The sequence below is a fragment of the Biomphalaria glabrata genome, chromosome 3, assembly GCF_947242115.1.
Source record: "Biomphalaria glabrata chromosome 3, xgBioGlab47.1, whole genome shotgun sequence".
Lineage (NCBI taxonomy): Eukaryota > Metazoa > Mollusca > Gastropoda > Planorbidae > Biomphalaria > Biomphalaria glabrata.
In genome coordinates this window covers 33024797-33047360 of record NC_074713.1, presented here as the reverse complement: position 1 = coordinate 33047360, position 22564 = coordinate 33024797, and the positions used below count along the sequence as shown (strand labels likewise).

The following is a 22564-nucleotide window of genomic DNA, read 5'->3' as shown; positions in this document are numbered from 1 at the left end:
ATGTTTGCCTCTGAAAAGTTCTACAAGGAGAGTGAGAATGTTTGGCACTGAAAAGTTCTACTAGAAGAGTGAGAATGTTTGGCACTGAAACGTTCTACTAGAAGAGTGAGAATGTTTGGCACTGAAAAAGTTCTTTAAGGAGGGTAAGAATGTTTGGCACTGGAAAAGTTCTTTAAGGAGGGTGAGAATAATAAACAAAACTATGTTCCGAAGAAAACGAATTAATAAGTAATTACTTAACTAATGAACAACAAAATTAATAAATCAGATATAAAACCAATTAAGCAGCGAAAAATAAATTAATTAGCAGCAAAACTAATTAAGCTGCAGCAAAACTGATTAATCAGATATATTAACCAATTAAGCGGCAACAAATCTAATTAATTAATAGACAAAATAATTGTTTAGCACCAAAATTAATTAATCAGCAACAACAGTAATTTTTAATGAGGCTAGAGAACTAGAAAATCATTATCTTGAACAGACTACACAACTTTGGTATTTCTGCATGTAGGCCCTGTTCATTCAAGAGTGTAATACATGAATGTTTAGGGACATTTTGCGCCCTGTTCATTCAAGAGTGTAATACATTAATGTTTAGGAACATTTTGCGCCCTGTTCATTCAAGAGTGTAATACATTAATGTTTAGGAACATTGTGCGCCCTGTTCATTCAAGAGTGTAATACATTAATGTTTAGGAACATTGTGCGCCCTGTTCATTCAAGAGTGTAATACATTAATGTTTAGGAACATTATGCGTCCCGTCATTCAAGAGTGTAATACATTAATGTTTAGGAACATTGTGCGCCCTGTTCATTCAAGAGTGTAATACATTAATGTTTAGGAACATTGTGCGCCCTGTTCATTCAAGAGTGTAATACATTAATGTTTAGGAACATTATGCGTCCCGTCATTCAAGAGTGTAATACATTAATGTTTAGGAACATTTTGCGTCCCGTCACTCAAGAAAGAGTGTAATACATTAATGTTTAGGAATATTTTGCGCCCCGTCATTCAAGAGTGTAATACATTAATGTTTAGGAACATTTTGCGTCCCGTCATTCAAGAGTGTAATACATTAATGTTTAGGAACATTTTGCGTCCCGTCATTCAAGAGTGTAATACATTAATGTTTAGGAACATTTTGCGCCCCGTCATTCAAGAGTGTAATACATTAATGTTTAGGAACATTTTGCGTCCCGTCATTCAAGAGTGTAATACATTAATGTTTAGGAACATTTTGCGTCCCGTCATTCAAGAGTGTAATACATTAATGTTGAGGAATATTTTGCGCCCCGTCATTCAAGAGTGTAATACATTAATGTTTAGGGACATTTTGCGTCCCGTCATTCAAGAGTGTAATACATTAATGTTTAGGAATATTTTGCGCCCCGTCATTCAAGAGTGTAATACATTAATGTTTAGGAATATTTTGCGTCCCGTCATTCAAGAGTGTAATACATTAATGTTTAGGGACATTTTGCGTCCCGTCATTCAAGAGTGTAATACATGAATGTTTAAGAACATTGTGCGTCCCGTCATTCAAGAGTGTAATACATGAATGTTTAAGAACATTGTGCGTCCCGTCATTCAAGAGTGTAATACATGAATGTTTAAGAACATTGTGCGTCCCGTCCTACTAAGTCTATAGACCTTAAAGCCTAGCATTCAAATAAAGTAGTACATCTATGCGTTCGCTTCACTGGGGTGCGGGGGGGGGGGGGGCAGGGTTAAAAAAATGTTTCTTTTTTTGTATTCCATCTAATATTCACATTAGTTAGTAGGAGACAAAAACTGTCCGATCTTTTGTCTCAAATAGGTCTTAGCTTTTTGTAATAGTATTTTTGTTGTCTTGTTGAATAATGTAGATGTAAAAATCATTTGCACTTTATTTTAATAATGTTCTTGATAGCAATATTTATTGACTCTCAATCCATCCCTCTGTCTCTCTCTCTCTCTCTCTGTCTGTCCATCTCTGTCCTGCTCTCCTGTCACTGAGTGAAGTATTATCTCCCCGCAGGGCAAGTCCAGAACTGGTTTCTTCAAACAGGCCAAGAAGTCCTACCCAATGTTTCCTTTTGTGGAAGAGAAGGTGAAGGCCGACGACTATGGAGAAATTATAAGGTGCTCTCTTGTCTTTTCATTCATCGGATAGTTCTAAGCAGATGTATTCTTGAATTCATCTCCTGGTGGGTTCCTTCATAATCAGGACAGGAACGTAATATAGAATAGAGTAGAAGTTGTATGAAACTGAACTATCCTTTAACACATTGTTATAAAAATTATATTCTGTATCGGTTGTCGTTCTTATGTTTACATGTGCTTGTAACTCGTCCGTAAGAATGTGTTCACGAAATATGTGTTGTGTAGTCATTCAGTGTATTAAAGCCATACTATACAGACATGGTTCTCGACTCTCTTATCTTTATGTTCATAACACACATGAAGGTACATGCTATTTAACTCTGATATCTCTGCCACTTGTGGCGCGGCGGCTGAGTGGTTAAGCGATCGGCTTCCAAACCTGAGGTCCTTGGTTCAAATTCTCGGTGAATGCTGGGATTTTGAAGTTCAGGATTTTTGTAGAGTCCACCCAACTCTAATGTGTATCCGACTTTAGTAAGGGAAAGTAAATGTGTTTGGTTGTTGTGCTGGCCACATGACACCCTGCTCGTTAACCGTTGGTCATAGAAACAGATGACATTAACATCATCTGCCCTATAGATCGCAAGGTCTGAAAGGGAAACTTTACTTTCTTTTCATATCTGTCACTGTGTTATCTCCCTTAACTCTGATATGTCTGCTACTGTGTTATCTCCCTTAACTCTGATATGTCTGCTACTGTGTTATCTCCCTTAACTCTGATATGTCTGCTACTGTGTTATCTCCCTTAACTCTGATGTGTCTGCTACTGTGTTATCTCCCTTTACTCTGATGTCTGCTACTGTGTTATCTCCCTTTACTCTGATATGTCTGCTACTGTGTTATCTCCCTTAACTCTGATATGTCTGCTACTGTGTTATCTCCCTTTACTCTGATATGTCTGCTACTGTGTTATCTCCCTTAACTCTGATATGTCTGCTACTGTGTTATCTCCCTTTACTCTTATATCTCTGCTACTGTGTTATCTCCCTTAACTCTGATATGTCTGCTACTGTGTTATCTCCCTTTACTCTGATATGTCTGCTACTGTGTTATCTCCCTTAACTCTGATATGTCTGCTACTGTGTTATCTCCCTTTACTCTGATACGTCTGCTACTGTGTTATCTCCCTTAACTCTGATATGTCTGCTACTGTGTTATCTCCCTTTACTCTTATATCTCTGCTACTGTGTTATCTCCCTTAACTCTGATATGTCTGCTACTGTGTTATCTCCCTTTACTCTGATATGTCTGCTACTGTGTTATCTCCCTTTACTCTGATGTCTGCTACTGTGTTATCTCCCTTTATTCTGATATGTCTGCTACTGTGTTATCTCCCTTAACTCTGATATGTCTGCTACTGTGTTATCTCCCTTTACTCTGATATGTCTGCTACTGTGTTATCTCCCTTTACTCTGATGTCTGCTACTGTGTTATCTCCCTTTATTCTGATATGTCTGCTACTGTGTTATCTCCCTTAACTCTGATATGTCTGCTACTGTGTTATCTCCCTTTACTCTGATGTCTGCTACTGTGTTATCTCCCTTTACTCTGATATGTCTGCTACTGTGTTATCTCCCTTTACTCTAATATGTCTGCTACTGTGTTATCTCCCTTAACTCTGATGTGTCTGCTACTGTGTTATCTCCCTTTACTCTGATGTCTGCTACTGTGTTATCTCCCTTTACTCTGATATGTCTGCTACTGTGTTATCTCCCTTAACTCTGATATGTCTGCTACTGTGTTATCTCCCTTTACTCTGATATGTCTGCTACTGTGTTATCTCCCTTAACTCTGATATGTCTGCTACTGTGTTATCTCCCTTTACTCTGATATGTTTGCTACTGTGTTATCTCCCTTAACTCTGATATGTCTGCTACTGTGTTATCTCCCTTTACTCTGATATGTCTGCTACTGTGTTATCTCCCTTATGTCTGCTACTGTGTTATCTCCCTTTATTCTGATATGTCTGCTACTGTGTTATCTCCCTTAACTCTGATATGTCTGCTACTGTGTTATCTCCCTTTACTCTGATATGTCTGCTACTGTGTTATCTCCCTTTACTCTAATATGTCTGCTACTGTGTTATCTCCCTTAACTCTGATATGTCTGCTACTGTGTTATCTCCCTTTACTCTGATGTCTGCTACTGTGTTATCTCCCTTTACTCTGATATGTCTGCTACTGTGTTATCTCCCTTTACTCTGATATGTCTGCTACTGTGTTATCTCCCTTAACTCTGATATGTCTGTAACTGTGTTACCTCCCTTTACTCTGATATGTCTGCTACTGTGTTATCTCACTTTACTCTGATATGTCTGCTACTGTGTTATCTCCCTTTACTCTGATGTCTGCTACTGTGTTATCTCCCTTTACTCTGATATGTCTGCTACTGTGTTATCTCCCTTTACTCTGATATGTCTGCTACTGTGTTATCTCCCTTAACTCTGATATGTCTGTAACTGTGTTACCTCCCTTTACTCTGATATGTCTGCTACTGTGTTATCTCACTTTACTCTGATATGTCTGCTACTGTGTTATCTCCCTTTCCTCTGATGTCTGCTACTGTGTTATCTCCCTTTACTCTGATATGTCTGCTACTGTGTTATCTCCCTTTACTCTAATATGTCTGCTTCTGTGTTATCTCCCTTAACTCTGATATGTCTGCTACTGTGTTACCTCCCTTTACTCTGATATGTCTGCTACTGTGTTATCTCACATAACTCTCTCTGCCACTGTGTTATCTCACATAACTCTCTCTGCCACTGTGTTATCTCACATAACTCTCTCTGCCACTGTGTTATCTCAAATAACTCTCTCTGCCACTGTGTTATCTCACATAACTCTCTCTGCCACTGTGTTATCTCAAATAACTCTCTCTGCCACTGTGTTATCTCACATAACTCTCTCTGCCACTGTGTTATCTCACATAACTCTCTTTGCCACTGTGTTATCTCACATAACTCTCTATTTCCACTGTGTTATCTCACATAACTCTCTCTGCCACTGTGTTATCTCACATAACTCTCTCTGCCACTGTGTTATCTCACATAACTCTCTCTGCCACTGTGTTATCTCACATAACTCTCTCTGCCACTGTGTTATCTCACATAACTCTCTCTGCCACTGTGTTATCTCACATAACTCTTTCTGCCACTGTGTTATCTCACATAACTCTTTCTGCCACTGTTATCTCACATAACTCTTTCTGCCACTGTTATCTCACATAACTCTTTCTGCCACTGTGTTATCTCACTTATCTCTGATATCTCTGCCACTGTGTTATCTCACTTATCTCTGATATCTCTGCCACTGTGTTATCTCGCTTATCTCTGATATCTCTGCCACTGTGTTATCTCACTTATCTCTGATATCTCTGCCACTGTGTTATCTCACTTATCTCTGATATCTCTGCCACTGTGTTATCTCACTTATCTCTGATATCTCTGCCACTGTGTTATCTCACTTATCTCTTATATCTCTGCCACTGTGTTATCTCACTTATCTCTGATATCTCTGCCACTGTGTTATCTCACTTATCTCTGATATCTCTGCCACTGTGTTATCTCACTTATCTCTTATATCTCTGCCACTGTGTTATCTCACTTATCTCTGATATCTCTGCCACTGTGTTATCTCACTTATCTCTGATATCTCTGCCACTGTGTTATCTCACTTATCTCTGATATCTCTGCCACTGTGTTATCTCACTTATCTCTGATATCTCTGCCACTGTGTTATCTCACTTATCTCTGATATCTCTGCCACTGTGTTATCTCACTTATCTCTGATATCTCTGCCACTGTGTTTTCTCACATAACTCTTTCTGCCACTGTGTTATCTCACTTAACTCTTTCTGCCACTGTGTTATCTCACTTAACTCTCTCTGCCACTGTGTTATCTCACTTAACTCTTTCTGCCACTGTGTTATCTCACATAACTCTCTCTGCCACTGTGTTATCTCACTTAACTCTCTCTGCCACTGTGTTATCTCACTTAACTCTGATATCTCTGCCACTGTGTTTTCTCACATAACTCTCTCTGCCACTGTGTTATCTCACTTAACTCTTTCTGCCACTGTGTTATCTCACTTATCTCTGATATCTCTGCCACTGTGTTATCTCACTTAACTCTTTCTGCCACTGTGTTATCTCACATAACTCTTTCTGCCACTGTGTTATCTCACTTAACTCTTTCTGCCACTGTGTTATCTCACTTAACTCTGATATCTCTGCCACTGTGTTATCTCACATAACTCTTTCTGCCACTGTGTTATCTCACTTAACTCTTTCTGCCACTGTGTTATCTCACTTATCTCTGATATCTCTGCCACTGTGTTATCTCACTTATCTCTGATATCTCTGCCACTGTGTTATCTCACTTATCTCTGATATCTCTGCCACTGTGTTATCTCACTTAACTCTGATATCTCTGCCACTGTGTTTTCTCACATAACTCTTTCTGCCACTGTGTTATCTCACATAACTCTGATATCTCTGCCACTGTGTTATCTCACTTAACTCTTTCTGCCACTGTGTTATCTCACTTAACTCTGATATCTCTGCCACTGTGTTTTCTCACATAACTCTTTCTGCCACTGTGTTATCTCACATAACTCTCTCTGCCACTGTGTTATCTCACTTAACTCTTTCTGCCACTGTGTTATCTCACTTAACTCTTTCTGCCACTGTGTTATCTCACTTAACTCTGATATCTCTGCCACTGTGTTTTCTCACATAACTCTCTCTGCCACTGTGTTATCTCACTTAACTCTTTCTGCCACTGTGTTATCTCACTTATCTCTGATATCTCTGCCACTGTGTTATCTCACTTAACTCTTTCTGCCACTGTGTTATCTCACATAACTCTTTCTGCCACTGTGTTATCTCACTTAACTCTTTCTGCCACTGTGTTATCTCACTTAACTCTGATATCTCTGCCACTGTGTTATCTCACATAACTCTTTCTGCCACTGTGTTATCTCACTTAACTCTTTCTGCCACTGTGTTATCTCACTTATCTCTGATATCTCTGCCACTGTGTTATCTCACTTATCTCTGATATCTCTGCCACTGTGTTATCTCACTTATCTCTGATATCTCTGCCACTGTGTTATCTCACTTAACTCTGATATCTCTGCCACTGTGTTTTCTCACATAACTCTTTCTGCCACTGTGTTATCTCACATAACTCTCTCTGCCACTGTGTTATCTCACTTAACTCTGATATCTCTGCCACTGTGTTATCTCACTTAACTCTTTCTGCCACTGTGTTATCTCACATAACTCTCTCTGCCACTGTGTTATCTCACATAACTCTTTCTGCCACTGTGTTATCTCACTTAACTCTGATATCTCTGCCACTGTGTTATCTCACTTAACTCTTTCTGCCACTGTGTTATCTCACTTAACTCTTTCTGCCACTGTGTTATCTCACATAACTCTCTCTGCTACTGTGTTATCTCACATAACTCTTTCTGTAGTAGAATGTCATAGAGCTGTAGTAGAATGTCTATAGTGCTGTAGTAGAATGTCTGTATGTCTGAAGTAGTATGTCTGTATGTCTGTAGTAGAATGTCTGTCGTTAGTTTCTAACTTGTATCTCTTGTGTCTATCAGAGCAGAAGATTACGTCATTGCTGAAGGAAGTGCTGCTGACGAGGAGATGAAACTTGTAAGTTAGTCAGCTGACACACCACGTGACCTCACAGTCTAACGTACACACTTAGACATAGTTTGATGTTGTTTTTTAATAGACATATGTGGACAAAACTGGAATAATATAAAGTAACATAACATGACAACGGGGTGGCGCGGTGACTGAGCGGTAAAGCGCTTCACTTCCGGGTTCGAATCCTGGTGAAGACTGGGATTTTTTATTTCGGGATCTTTGGACGCCTCTGAATCCACGTGACACCCTTGATAACCGTATTCAATAGGACCTTGACATCATCAAGGGGAACCATGTAATAGCATGTTCATAGCAGGAGGGGGGATTTTTATGCACACACACACATGCGTATATATCGGCCAAAGTCGGCTGGAAACTGTCAGTAGATTATATGCTGTTTTTGTTTTGAAATATCATAATGATAATTCTATGATATACTAAAGAATCTGTCAAATGACTTTATTCTAGAAAATGATCCATTTCTTTCGTTCCTTGTTACAACACTATGAACATATATGACTTTTCAAAGTACACAGCAGTTTGTTATTTTTCAATCTGCATCGATTGGTTGAACACTTGGTCGTGTCATGCATCGGGTGTAGGCCGCTGGTCAGTGATTGGGGAGACGCAACGGTACGAAATAGGACTGGTGACTAGAAGTATGTCATCTTTATTCAATTCCCAGCATTGTTGCTCTTGACAGTATGGCGTGTACGTACTAACAGACAAGTTGTGGCCTAGAGACACGAGCGAGGGGCTACACAACGTTTTGGTGCAGCCGTGTTTGGAGAGCAACTGTTCAAAAAGGAAGAAAACTTATGAATGACATCTTGTGAGTTTTGCACAGCTCCCCTATGGGGGTTAATATCTAAGTGTAGGAATCTGACCCTTTACATTTTGTTTCTTTTTCGTGTTTCGCAAGTTCCCTCAAAAGATGATATCCTAGCCCAAGTTTCCCACAGGATGGTAAGGGATTAAGGCGTGGACACTTTGAACCCGGGACCTTCGTGACCACATGTTGCGAGGACATATCACACGACCAGACAAGGCAGACATCCATAATTCACATTTTAGTCGAAAAATGAGTCCATGAACTAGTCGAAGTTTGTTTTGGTCGGGTGAGTGGGGTGGGGGGGGACTGTGAGGAAGAGAATGTATTTGAGGGCTCGAGTTTTGTTTTGGTCGGGTGAGTGGGGTGGGGGGGGACTGTGAGGAAGAGAATGTATTTGAGGGCTCGAGTTTTGTTTTGGTCGGGTGAGTGGGGTGGGGGGGACTGTGAGGAAGAGAATGTATTTGAGGGCTCGAGTTTTGTTTTGGTCGGGTGAGTGGGGTGGGGGGAACTGTGAGGAAGAGAATGTATTTAAGGGCTCGAGTTTTGTTTTGGTCGGGTGAGTGGGGTGGGGGGGACTGTGAGGAAGAGAATGTGTTTGAGGGCTCGAGTTTTGTTTTGGTCGGGTGAGACGGGGGGGGGAGGGACTGTGAGGAAGAGAATGTATTTGAGGGCTCGAGTTTTGTTTTGGTCGGGTGAGTGGGGTGGGGGGGACTGGGAGGAAGAGAATGTATTGGCTCGAGTTTTGTTTTGGTCTTGTGAGACGGGGGGGGAGGGACTGGGAGGAAGAGAATGTATTGGCTCGAGTTTTGTTTTGGTCTTGTGAGACGGGGGGGGGGAGGGACTGGGAGGAAGAGAATGTATTGGCTCGAGTTTTGTTTTGGTCGGGTGAGACGGGGGGGGGGAGGGACTGGGAGGAAGAGAATGTATTGGCTCGAGTTTTGTTTTGGTCGGGTGAAACGGGGGGGGGGTGAGGGACTGGGTGGAAGAGAATGTATTGGCTCGAGTTTTGTTTTGGTCTTGTGAGACGGGGGGGGGGGGGGACTGGGAGGAAGAGAATGTATTGGCTCGAGTTTTGTTTTGGTCTTGTGAGACGGGGGGAGGGACTGGGAGGAAGAGAATGTATTGGCTCGTGTTTTGTTTTGGTCTTGTGAGACGGGGGGAGGGACTGGGAGGAAGAGAATGTATTGGCTCGAGTTTTGTTTTGGTCTTGTGAGACGGGGGGGTGAGGGACTGGGAGGAAGAGAATGTATTGGCTCGTGTTTTGTTTTGGTCGGGTGAGACGGGGGGGGGGAGGGACTGGGAGGAAGAGAATGTATTGGCTCGAGTTTTGTTTTGGTCTTGTGAGACGGGGAGAGGGACTGGGAGGAAGAGAATGTATTGGCTCGAGTTTTGTTTTGGTCGGGTGAGACGGGGGGGGGGGGAGGGACTGGGAGGAAGAGAATGTATTGGCTCGAGTTTTGTTTTGGTCTTGTGAGACGGGGGGAGGGACTGGGAGGAAGAGAATGTATTGGCTCGTGTTTTGTTTTGGTCTTGTGAGACGGGGGGAGGGACTGGGAGGAAGAGAATGTATTGGCTCGAGTTTTGTTTTGGTCTTGTGAGACGGGGGGAGGGACTGGGAGGAAGAGAATGTATTGGCTCGAGTTTTGTTTTGGTCTTGTGAGACGGGGTGGTGAGGGACTGGGAGGAAGAGAATGTATTGGCTCGAGTTTTGTTTTGGTCGGGTGAGACGGGGAGGGACTGGGAGGAAGAGAATGTATTGGCTCGAGTTTTGTTTTGGTCGGGTGAGACGGGGGGGGGGGGAGGGACTGGGAGGAAGAGAATGTATTTGCTCGAGTTTTGTTTTGGTCTTGTGAGACGGGGGGAGGGACTGGGAGGAAGAGAATGTATTGGCTCGAGTTTTGTTTTGGTCTTGTGAGACGGGGGGAGGGACTGGGAGGAAGAGAATGTATTGGCTCGAGTTTTGTTTTGGTCTTGTGAGACGGGGGGAGGGACTGGGAGGAAGAGAATGTATTGGCTCGTGTTTTGTTTTGGTCTTGTGAGACGGGGGGAGGGACTGGGAGGAAGAGAATGTATTGGCTCGAGTTTTGTTTTGGTCTTGTGAGACGGGGGGAGGGACTGGGAGGAAGAGAATGTATTGGCTCGTGTTTTGTTTTGGTCTTGTGAGACGGGGGGAGGGACTGGGAGGAAGAGAATGTATTGGCTCGAGTTTTGTTTTGGTCGGGTGAGACGGGGGGGGTGAGGGACTGGGAGGAAGAGAATGTATTGGCTCGAGTTTTGTTTTGGTCTTGTGATACGGGGGGGGGGTGAGGGACTGGGAGGAAGAGAATGTATTGGCTCGAGTTTTGTTTTGGTCGGGTGAGACGGGGGGGGGGGTGACTGGGAGGAAGAGAATGTATTGGCTCGAGTTTTGTTTTGGTCGGGTGAGACGGGGGGGGGAGGGACTGGGAGGAAGAGAATGTATTGGCTCGAGTTTTGTTTTGGTCGGGTGAGACGGGGGGGGGGGAGGGACTGGGAGGAAGAGAATGTATTGGCTCGAGTTTTGTTTTGGTCTTGTGAGACGGGGGGGGGAGGGACTGGGAGGAAGAGAATGTATTGGCTCGAGTTTTGTTTTGGTCTTGTGAGACGGGGGGGGGGAGGGACTGGGAGGAAGAGAATGTATTGGCTCGAGTTTTGTTTTGGTCTTGTGAGACGGGGGGGGGGGGAAACTGGGAGGAAGAGAATGTATTGGCTCGAGTTTTGTTTTGGTCTTGTGATACGGGGGGGGGGGGTGAGGGACTGGGAGGAAGAGAATGTATTGGCTCGAGTTTTGTTTTGGTCTTGTGAGACGGGGGGGGGGGGGAAACTGGGAGGAAGAGAATGTATTGGCTCGTGTTTTGTTTTGGTCTTGTGAGACGGGGGGGTGAGGGACTGGGAGGAAGAGAATGTATTGGCTCGAGTTTTGTTTTGGTCTTGTGAGACGGGGGGGGGGAGGGACTGGGAGGAAGAGAATGTATTGGCTCGTGTTTTGTTTTGGTCGGGTGAAACGGGGGGGGGGGGTGAGGGACTGGGAGGAAGAGAATGTATTGGCTTGAGTTATGTTTTGGTCTTGTGAGACGGGGGGGGGAGGGACTGGGAGGAAGAGAATGTATTGGCTCGAGTTTTGTTTTGGTCTTGTGAGACGGGGGGGGGGGAGGGACTGGGAGGAAGAGAATGTATTGGCTCGAGTTTTGTTTTGGTCGGGTGAGACGGGGGGGGGAGGGACTGGGAGGAAGAGAATGTATTGGCTCGAGTTTTGTTTTGGTCGGGTGAGACGGGGGGGGGGGGAGGGACTGGGAGAAAGAGAATGTATTGGCTCGAGTTTTGTTTTGGTCGGGTGAGACGGGGGGGGGGGGAGGGACTGGGAGGAAGAGAATGTATTGGCTCGAGTTTTGTTTTGGTCTTGTGAGACGGGGGGGGGGAGGGACTGGGAGGAAGAGAATGTATTGGCTCGAGTTTTGTTTTGGTCTTGTGAGACGGGGGGGGGAGGGACTGGGAGGAAGAGAATGTATTGGCTCGAGTTTTGTTTTGGTCGGGTGAAACGGGGGGGGGGGGTGAGGGACTGGGAGGAAGAGAATGTATTGGCTCGTGTTTTGTTTTGGTCGGGTTAAACGGGGGGGGGGGTGAGGGACTGGGAGGAAGAGAATGTATTGGCTCGTGTTTTGTTTTGGTCTTGTGAGACGGGGGGGGGGGGGACTGGGAGGAAGAGAATGTATTGGCTCGAGTTTTGTTTTAGTTTCAAAACAATAACGTGAACCTGCAGTCGTGGGGGTGGGGGGCTGGAGGTTGATCCCCGAAACCTCCTCCCGGCTACGTTCATGGTGCAATGTGTGGCTGCGTGACACATAGCACTTGTCTATCTCATCGAGAGGACTTAAACTCGAATCCCAATTTTGACTGCCAGCTGTTTGCCGAGCTACACACGTGTGTGAAACCTTGGTAGTTAGTCACGTGACAGCTCCACGTAGTTGCACCTTAGTGGTGACACCTCCCCATCGAACTAATCCGTCACTCTCTCTTTCTCTTTCTCTCTCTCTCTCTCTCTCTTTCTCTCTCACTATCTATCATAGACTTTCCTAAAGAAACACATTGACACAATTTGACACAGAGGTACACAAAACATCTTCATGTAAACACACAGAGACTTTGAGGAGACATAGACACTTAGGGTATAGACATAGATACATTGACACCAGAACCACTTCTGATTTAGACAGAGATATTCACGGATAGATAACTTTCACAAAAAGTTGTATCAATTTTATAGACAATTTACACATCCATAATTAGATAAAGATTCAAACAACTATTAATTAAAGAGACAATCCACTCGGCACTAAATACAATGCAATTTTAGGAAATGGACTATTGGAAGTTTTCTTTATATCTATGTCTTTGTTCTTCTTTGAATTAGGTGGAAACTAAAGACCAAGATGAAACATTACAAGGTAATAGTCTTTTTTGAAACAGTGTGTATATTCTGTGTTGTTTAACAATACAATGTGTGTATTCTGTGTTGTTTAACAATACAATGTGTGTATTCTGTGTTGTTTAACAATGCAATGTGTATATTCTTTGTCACGACTCAGCCAACTCTCTACAAACACGACTCAGCCAACTCTAAATAAACACTGCACTACACGATGCAGCCAACTCTATGCACAACACGACTCGGCCAAGTCTCTACAAACACGACTCGGCCAAGTCTCTACAAACACTACACAACACGACTCGGCCAAGTCTATACAAACACTACACAACACGACTCGGCCACTCTTTACAAACACTGCACTACACGACTCAGCCAAGTCTATACAAACACTGCACAACACGACTCGGCCAACTCTATACAAACACTGCACAACACGACGCAGCGAACTCTATACAAACACTGCACAACACGACGCAGCCATCTCTATACAAACACTGCACTACACAACGCAGCCATCTCTATAGAAACACTGCACTACAGGACTCGGCCAACTCTATACAAACATTGCACTACAGGACTCAGCCAACTCTATACAAACACTGCACTACACGACTCGGCCAACTCTATACAAACACTGCACTACACAACTCGGCCAACTCTATACAAACACTGCACTACATGACTCGACCAACTCTATACAAACACTGTACTACACGACTCGGCCAACTCTATACAAACACTGCACTTGACGACTCGGCCAACTCTATACAAACACTGCACTACATGACTCGACCAACTCTATACAAACACTGCACAACACGACTTGGAAAACTTTACAAACACTGCACTACAGAACTCGGCCAACTCTATACAAACGCTGCACAACACGACGCAGCAACTCTCTACAAACACTGCACTACACGACTCGGCCAACTCTATACAAACACTGCACAACACGACGCAGCCATTTCTATACGAACACTGCACTACACAACTCGGCCAACTCTATACAAACACTGCAGTACATGACATGACCAACTCTATACAAACACTGCACAAAAAGACGCAGAAAACTCTCTACAAACACTACACTACAAGATTCGGCCATCTCTATACAAACACTGCACAACACGACTCGGCCAACTCTATACAAACACTGCACAACACGACGCAGCCAACTCTAAACAAACACTGCACAACACGACGCAGCCATCTCTATACAAACACTGCACTACACGACGCAGCCATCTCTATAGAAACACTGCACTACAGGACTCAGCCAACTCTATACAAACACTGCACTACATGACTCGACCAACTCTATACAAACACTGCACAACACGACTTGGAAAACTTTACAAACACTGCACTACAGAACTCGGCCAACTCTATACAAACGCTGCACAACACGACGCAGCAACTCTCTACAAACACTGCACTACACGACTCGCCAACTCTATACAAACATTGCACTACAGGACTCAGCCAACTCTATACAAACACTGCACTACACGACTCGGCCAACTCTATACAAACACTGCACTACACAACTCGGCAAACTCTATACAAACACTGCACTACATGACTCGACCAACTCTATACAAACACTGTACTACACGACTCGGCCAACTCTATACAAACACTGCACTTGACGACTCGGCCAACTCTATACAAACACTGCACTACATGACTCGACCAACTCTATACAAACACTGCACAACACGACTTGGAAAACTTTACAAACACTGCACTACAGAACTCGGCCAACTCTATACAAACGCTGCACAACACGACGCAGCAACTCTCTACAAACACTGCACTACACGACTCGGCCAACTCTATACAAACACTGCACAACACGACGCAGCCATCTCTATACGAACACTGCACTACACAACTCGGCCAACTCTATACAAACACTGCAGTACATGACATGACCAACTCTATACAAACACTGCACAAAAAGACGCAGCAAACTCTCTACAAACACTACACTACAAGATTCGGCCATCTCTATACAAACACTGCACAACACGACTCGGCCAACTCTATACAAACACTGCACAACACGACGCAGCCAACTCTAAACAAACACTGCACAACACGACGCAGCCATCTCTATACAAACACTGCACTACACGACGCAGCCATCTCTATAGAAACACTGCACTACAGGACTCAGCCAACTCTATACAAACACTGCACTACATGACTCGACCAACTCTATACAAACACTGCACAACACGACTTGGAAAACTTTACAAACACTGCACTACAGAACTCGGCCAACTCTATACAAACGCTGCACAACACGACGCAGCAACTCTCTACAAACACTGCACTACACGACTCGGCCAACTCTATACAAACATTGCACTACAGGACTCAGCCAACTCTATACAAACACTGCACTACACGACTCGGCCAACTCTATACAAACACTGCACTACACAACTCGGCAAACTCTATACAAACACTGCACTACATGACTCGACCAACTCTATACAAACACTGTACTACACGACTCGGCCAACTCTATACAAACACTGCACTTGACGACTCGGCCAACTCTATACAAACACTGCACTACATGACTCGACCAACTCTATACAAACACTGCACAACACGACTTGGAAAACTTTACAAACACTGCACTACAGAACTCGGCCAACTCTATACAAACGCTGCACAACACGACGCAGCAACTCTCTACAAACACTGCACTACACGACTCGGCCAACTCTATACAAACACTGCACAACACGACGCAGCCATCTCTATACGAACACTGCACTACACAACTCGGCCAACTCTATACAAACACTGCAGTACATGACATGACCAACTCTATACAAACACTGCACAAAAAGACGCAGCAAACTCTCTACAAACACTACACTACAAGATTCGGCCATCTCTATACAAACACTGCACAACACGACTCGGCCAACTCTATACAAACACTGCACAACACGACGCAGCCAACTCTAAACAAACACTGCACAACACGACGCAGCCATCTCTATACAAACACTGCACTACACGACGCAGCCATCTCTATAGAAACACTGCACTACAGGACTCAGCCAACTCTATACAAACACTGCACTACATGACTCGACCAACTCTATACAAACACTGCACAACACGACTTGGAAAACTTTACAAACACTGCACTACAGAACTCGGCCAACTCTATACAAACGCTGCACAACACGACGCAGCAACTCTCTACAAACACTGCACTACACGACTCGGCCAACTCTATACAAACACTGCACAACACGACGCAGCCATCTCTATACGAACACTGCACTACACAACTCGGCCAACTCTATACAAACACTGCAGTACATGACATGACCAACTCTATACAAACACTGCACAAAAAGACGCAGCAAACTCTATACAAACACTGCACAACACGACTCGGCCAACTCTATACAAACACTGCACAACACGACTCGGCCAACTATATACAAACACTGCACAACACGACGCAGCCAACTCTATACAAACACTGCACAACACGACGCAGCCATCTCTATACAAACACTGCACTACACGACGCAGCCATCTCTATAGAAACACTGCACTACAGGACTCAGCCAACTCTATACAAACACTGCACTACAGGACTCAGCCAACTCTATACAAACACTGCACTACAGGACTCGGCCAACTCTATACAAACACTGCACTACACGACTCGGCCAACTCTATACAAACACTGCACTACAGGACTCGGCCAACTCTATACAAACACTGCTCTACAGGACTCGGCCAACTCTATACAAACACTGCACTACATGACTCGGCCAACTCTTTACAAACACTGCACTACACGACTCAGCCAAGTCTATACAAACACTGCACTACACGACTCGGCCAACTCTATACAAACACTGCACAACACGACTCGGCCAAGTCTATACAAACACCGCACAACACGACTCAGCCAACTCTCTACAAACACGATTCAGCCAACTCTATATAAACACTGCACTACACGATGCAGCCAACTCTATGCACAACACGACTCGGCCAACTCTCTACAAACACGACTCGGCCAAGTCTATACAAACACTGCACAACACGACTCGGCCAACTCTCTACAAACACGACTCGGCCAACTCTATATAAACACTGCACTACAGGATGCAGCCAACTCTATGCAAACACTGCACTGCACGACTCGGCCAACTCTATACAAACACTGCACTACACAACTCGGCCAACTCTATACAAACACTGCACTACATGACTCGACCAACTCTATACAAACACTGCACTACACGACTCGGCCAACTCTATACAAACACTGCACTACACGACTCGGCCAACTCTATACAAACACTGCACTACATGACTCGACCAACTCTATACAAACACTGCACAACACGACTTGGAAAACTTTACAAACACTGCACTACATGACTCGGCCAACTCTATACAAACACTGCACAACACGACGCAGCCAACTCTCTACAAACACTGCACTACACGACTCGGCCAACTCTATACAAACTTTGCACAACACGACGCAGCCATCTCTATACGAACACTGCACTACACAACTCGGCCAACTCTATACAAACACTGCAGTACATGACTCGACCAACTCTATACAAACACTGCACAACACGACGCAGCCAACTCTATACAAACACTGCAGAACACGACGCAGCCATCTCTATACAAACACTGCACTACACGACGCAGCCATCTCTATAGAAACACTGCACTACAGGACTCGGCCAACTCTATACAAACACTGCACTACAGGACTCGGCCAACTCTATACAAACACTGCACTACACGACTCGGCCAACTCTATACAAACTTTGCACAACACGACGCGGCCATCTCTATACGAACACTGCACTACACGACTCGGCCAACTCTATACAAACACTGCACTACATGACTCGACCAACTCTATACAAACACTGCACTACACGACTCGGCCAACTCTATACAAACACTGCACTACAGGACTCAGCCAACTCTATACAAACACTGCACTACAGGACTCGGCCAACTCTATACAAACACTGCACTACACGACTCGGCCAACTCTATACAAACTTTGCACAACACGACGCGGCCATCTCTATACGAACACTGCACTACATGACTCGACCAACTCTATACAAACACTGCACTACACGACTCGGCCAACTCTATACAAACACTGCACTACAGGACTCGGCCAACTCTATACAAACACTGCTCTACAGGACTCGGCCAACTCTTTACAAACACTGCACTACACGACTCAGCCAAGTCTATACAAACACTGCACTACACGACTCGGCCAACTCTATACAAACACTGCACTACACGACTCGGCCAACTCTATACAAACACTGCACTACATGACTCGACCAACTCTATACAACCACTGCACTACACGACTCGGCCAACTCTATACAAACACTGCACTACACGACTCGGCCAACTCTATACAAACACTGCACTACATGACTCGACCAACTCTATACAAACACTGCACAACACGACTTGGAAAACTTTACAAACACTGCACTACAGGACTCGGCCAACTCTATACAAACACTGCACAACACGACTTGGAAAACTTTACAAACACTGCACTACAGGACTCGGCCAACTCTATACAAACACTGCACAACACGACGCAGCCATCTCTATACGAACACTGCACTACACGACGCAGCCATCTCTATAGAAACACTGCACTACAGGACTCAGCCAACTCTATACAAACACTGCACTACATGACTCGACCAACTCTATACAAACACTGCACAACACGACTTGGAAAACTTTACAAACACTGCACTACAGAACTCGGCCAACTCTATACAAACACTGCACTACAGGACTCGGCCAACTCTATACAAACACTGCTCTACAGGACTCGGCCAACTCTTTACAAACACTGCACTACACGACTCAGCCAAGTCTATACAAACACTGCACTACACGACTCGGCCAACTCTATACAAACACTGCACTACACGACTCGGCCAACTCTATACAAACACTGCACTACATGACTCGACCAACTCTATACAACCACTGCACTACACGACTCGGCCAACTCTATACAAACACTGCACTACACGACTCGGCCAACTCTATACAAACACTGCACTACATGACTCGACCAACTCTATACAAACACTGCACAACACGACTTGGAAAACTTTACAAACACTGCACTACAGGACTCGGCCAACTCTATACAAACACTGCACAACACGACTTGGAAAACTTTACAAACACTGCACTACAGGACTCGGCCAACTCTATACAAACACTGCACAACACGACGCAGCCATCTCTATACGAACACTGCACTACACAACTCGGCCAACTCTATACAAACACTGCAGTACATGACTCGATTAACTCTATACAAACACTGCACAAAAAGACGCAGCAAACTCTCTACAAACACTACACTACAAGATTTGGCCATCTCTATACAAACACTGCACTACAGGACTCAGCCAACTCTATACAAACACTGCACAACACGACGCAGCCATCTCTATACGAACACTGCACTACACAACTCGGCCAACTCTATACAAACACTGCAGTACATGACTCGATTAACTCTATACAAACACTGCACAAAAAGACGCAGCAAACTCTCTACAAACACTACACTACAAGATTTGGCCATCTCTATACAAACACTGCACTACAGGACTCAGCCAACTCTATACAAACACTGCACTGCACGACTCGGCCAACTCTATACAAACACTGCACTACACGACTCGGCCAACTCTATACAAACACTGCACAACACGACTCGGCCAACTCTATACAAACACTGCACAACACGACTCGGCCAACTCTATACAAACACTGCATTACACGACTCGGCCAACTCTAATCAAACACTGCATTACACGACTCGGCCAACTCTAATCAAACACTGCATTACACGACTCGGCCAACTCTATACAAACACTGCACAACACGACTCGGCCAACTCTCTTGGACAGTAAGTCAGTATAGTTTAATTATCGATATCCAATTGTTTCATATTTTCAACTTAAAACAAGTTTATGTCAAATGACTTTTTTTTTTGAAAAATATCGACAATAAGTTGTTCAGGATTTTAAAATAAGAAACTAATTTACTAGAAACTATTATTGAAAAACACTTTTTAGACTTGACATTGAATTTTCTTGTAGAAACATAACAGAAGTTAGTTTTTCCGTAAAGAATGTTCAGAAATTGGTTTTGAAAAGAAATCAACCTACATTACTTCATAAAGTTTTCTTACAAAAAGTCGCCAAAATTGTTCCGAAGTTTATATGAAAAATCTACTAACACAAATAACTGTTTGAAATGTCTATAAGCTTTCTCTAATGTCTATAAGCTTTCTCTAATGTCTACGCGCTTTCTCTAATGTCTACGCGCTTTCTCTAATGTCTACGCGCTTTCTCTAATGTCTACGCGCTTTCTCTAATGTCTACGCGCTTTCTCTAATGTCTATAAGCTTTCTCTAATGTCTATAAGCTTTCTCTAATGTCTATAAGCTTTCTCTAATGTCTATAAGCTTTCTCTAATGTCTATAAGCTTTCTCTAATGTCTATAAGCTTTCTCTAATGTCTATAAGCTTTCTCTAATGTCTATAAGCTTTCTCTAATGTCTACGCGCTTTCTCTAATGTCTATAAGCTTTCTCTAATGTCTACGCGCTTTCTCTAATGTCTACGCGCTTTCTCTAATGTCTACGCGCTTTCTCTAATGTCTACGCGCTTTCTCTAATGTCTATAAGCTTTCTCTAATGTCTACGCGCTTTCTCTAATGTCTACGCGCTTTCTCTAATGTCTACGCGCTTTCTCTAATGTCTATAAGCTTTCTCTAATGTCTACGCGCTTTCTCTAATGTCTACGCGCTTTCTCTAATGTCTATAAGCTTTCTCTAATGTCTATAAGCTTTCTCTAATGTCTACGCGCTTTCTCTAATGTCTATAAGCTTTCTCTAATGTCTACGCGCTTTCTCTAATGTCTACGCGCTTTCTCTAATGTCTATAAGCTTTCTCTAATGTCTACGCGCTTTCTCTAATGTCTACGCGCTTTCTCTAATGTCTACGCGCTTTCTCTAATGTCTATAAGCTTTCTCTAATGTCTACGCGCTTTCTCTAATGTCTACGCGCTTTCTCTAATGTCTATAAGCTTTCTCTAATGTCTATAAGCTTTCTCTAATGTCTACGCGCTTTCTCTAATGTCTATAAGCTTTCTCTAATGTCTATAAGCTTTCTCTAATGTCTACGCGCTTTCTCTAATGTCTACGCGCTTTCTCTAATGTCTATAAGCTTTCTCTAATGTCTATAAGCTTTCTCTAATGTCTACGCGCTTTCTCTAATGTCTACGCGCTTTCTCTAATGTCTACGCGCTTTCTCTAATGTCTACGCGCTTTCTCTAATGTCTACGCGCTTTCTCTAATGTCTACGCGCTTTCTCTAATGTCTACGCGCTTTCTCTAATGTCTACGCGCTTTCTCTAATGTCTATAAGCTTTCTCTAATGTCTATAAGCTTTCTCTAATGTCTACGCGCTTTCTCTAATGTCTACGCGCTTTCTCTAATGTCTACGCGCTTTCTCTAATGTCTACGCGCTTTCTCTAATGTCTACGCGCTTTCTCTAATGTCTATAAGCTTTCTCTAATGTCTATAAGCTTTCTCTAATGTCTATAAGCTTTCTCTAATGTCTATAAGCTTTCTCTAATGTCTATAAGCTTTCTCTAATGTCTATAAGCTTTCTCTAATGTCTACGCGCTTTCTCTAATGTCTATAAGCTTTCTCTAATGTCTACGCGCTTTCTCTAATGTCTACGCGCTTTCTCTAATGTCTACGCGCTTTCTCTAATGTCTATAAGCTTTCTCTAATGTCTACGCGCTTTCTCTAATGTCTATAAGCTTTCTCTAATGTCTATAAGCTTTCTCTAATGTCTACGCGCTTTCTCTAATGTCTATAAGCTTTCTCTAATGTCTATAAGCTTTCTCTAATGTCTACGCGCTTTCTCTAATAACTATAAGCTTTCTCTAATGTCTACGCGCTTTCTCTAATGTCTACGCGCTTTCTCTAATGTCTATAAGCTTTCTCTAATGTCTACGCGCTTTCTCTAATGTCTACGCGCTTTCTCTAATGTCTACGCGCTTTCTCTAATGTCTATAAGCTTTCTCTAATGTCTACGCGCTTTCTCTAATGTCTACGCGCTTTCTCTAATGTCTATAAGCTTTCTCTAATGTCTACGCGCTTTCTCTAATGTCTATAAGCTTTCTCTAATGTCTATAAGCTTTCTCTAATGTCTACGCGCTTTCTCTAATGTCTATAAGCTTTCTCTAATGTCTATAAGCTTTCTCTAATGTCTACGCGCTTTCTCTAATGTCTACGCGCTTTCTCTAATGTCTATAAGCTTTCTCTAATGTCTATAAGCTTTCTCTAATGTCTACTTGCTTTCTCTAA

General features: G+C 43.4%; 1 protein-coding gene across 5 annotated transcripts in view; it reads left to right on the top strand.

Moving 5' to 3' along the window:
• Nucleotides 1-22564, top strand: part of LOC106070474 (cleavage and polyadenylation specificity factor subunit 2-like) — a 193342-nt gene that overhangs the window by 145791 nt on the left and 24987 nt on the right. For 4 of the 5 annotated variants that reach the window (XM_056024600.1, XM_056024603.1, XM_056024599.1 and 1 more), the window contains 3 exons: nt 2022-2125; nt 7760-7814; nt 13073-13106. In XM_056024600.1, coding sequence (XP_055880575.1) covers nt 2022-2125; nt 7760-7814; nt 13073-13106 — 193 coding nt within the window. The remainder of the gene's footprint in view (nt 1-2021; nt 2126-7759; nt 7815-13072; nt 13107-22564) is intronic. The other variant, XM_056024602.1, reaches the window with a different exon arrangement.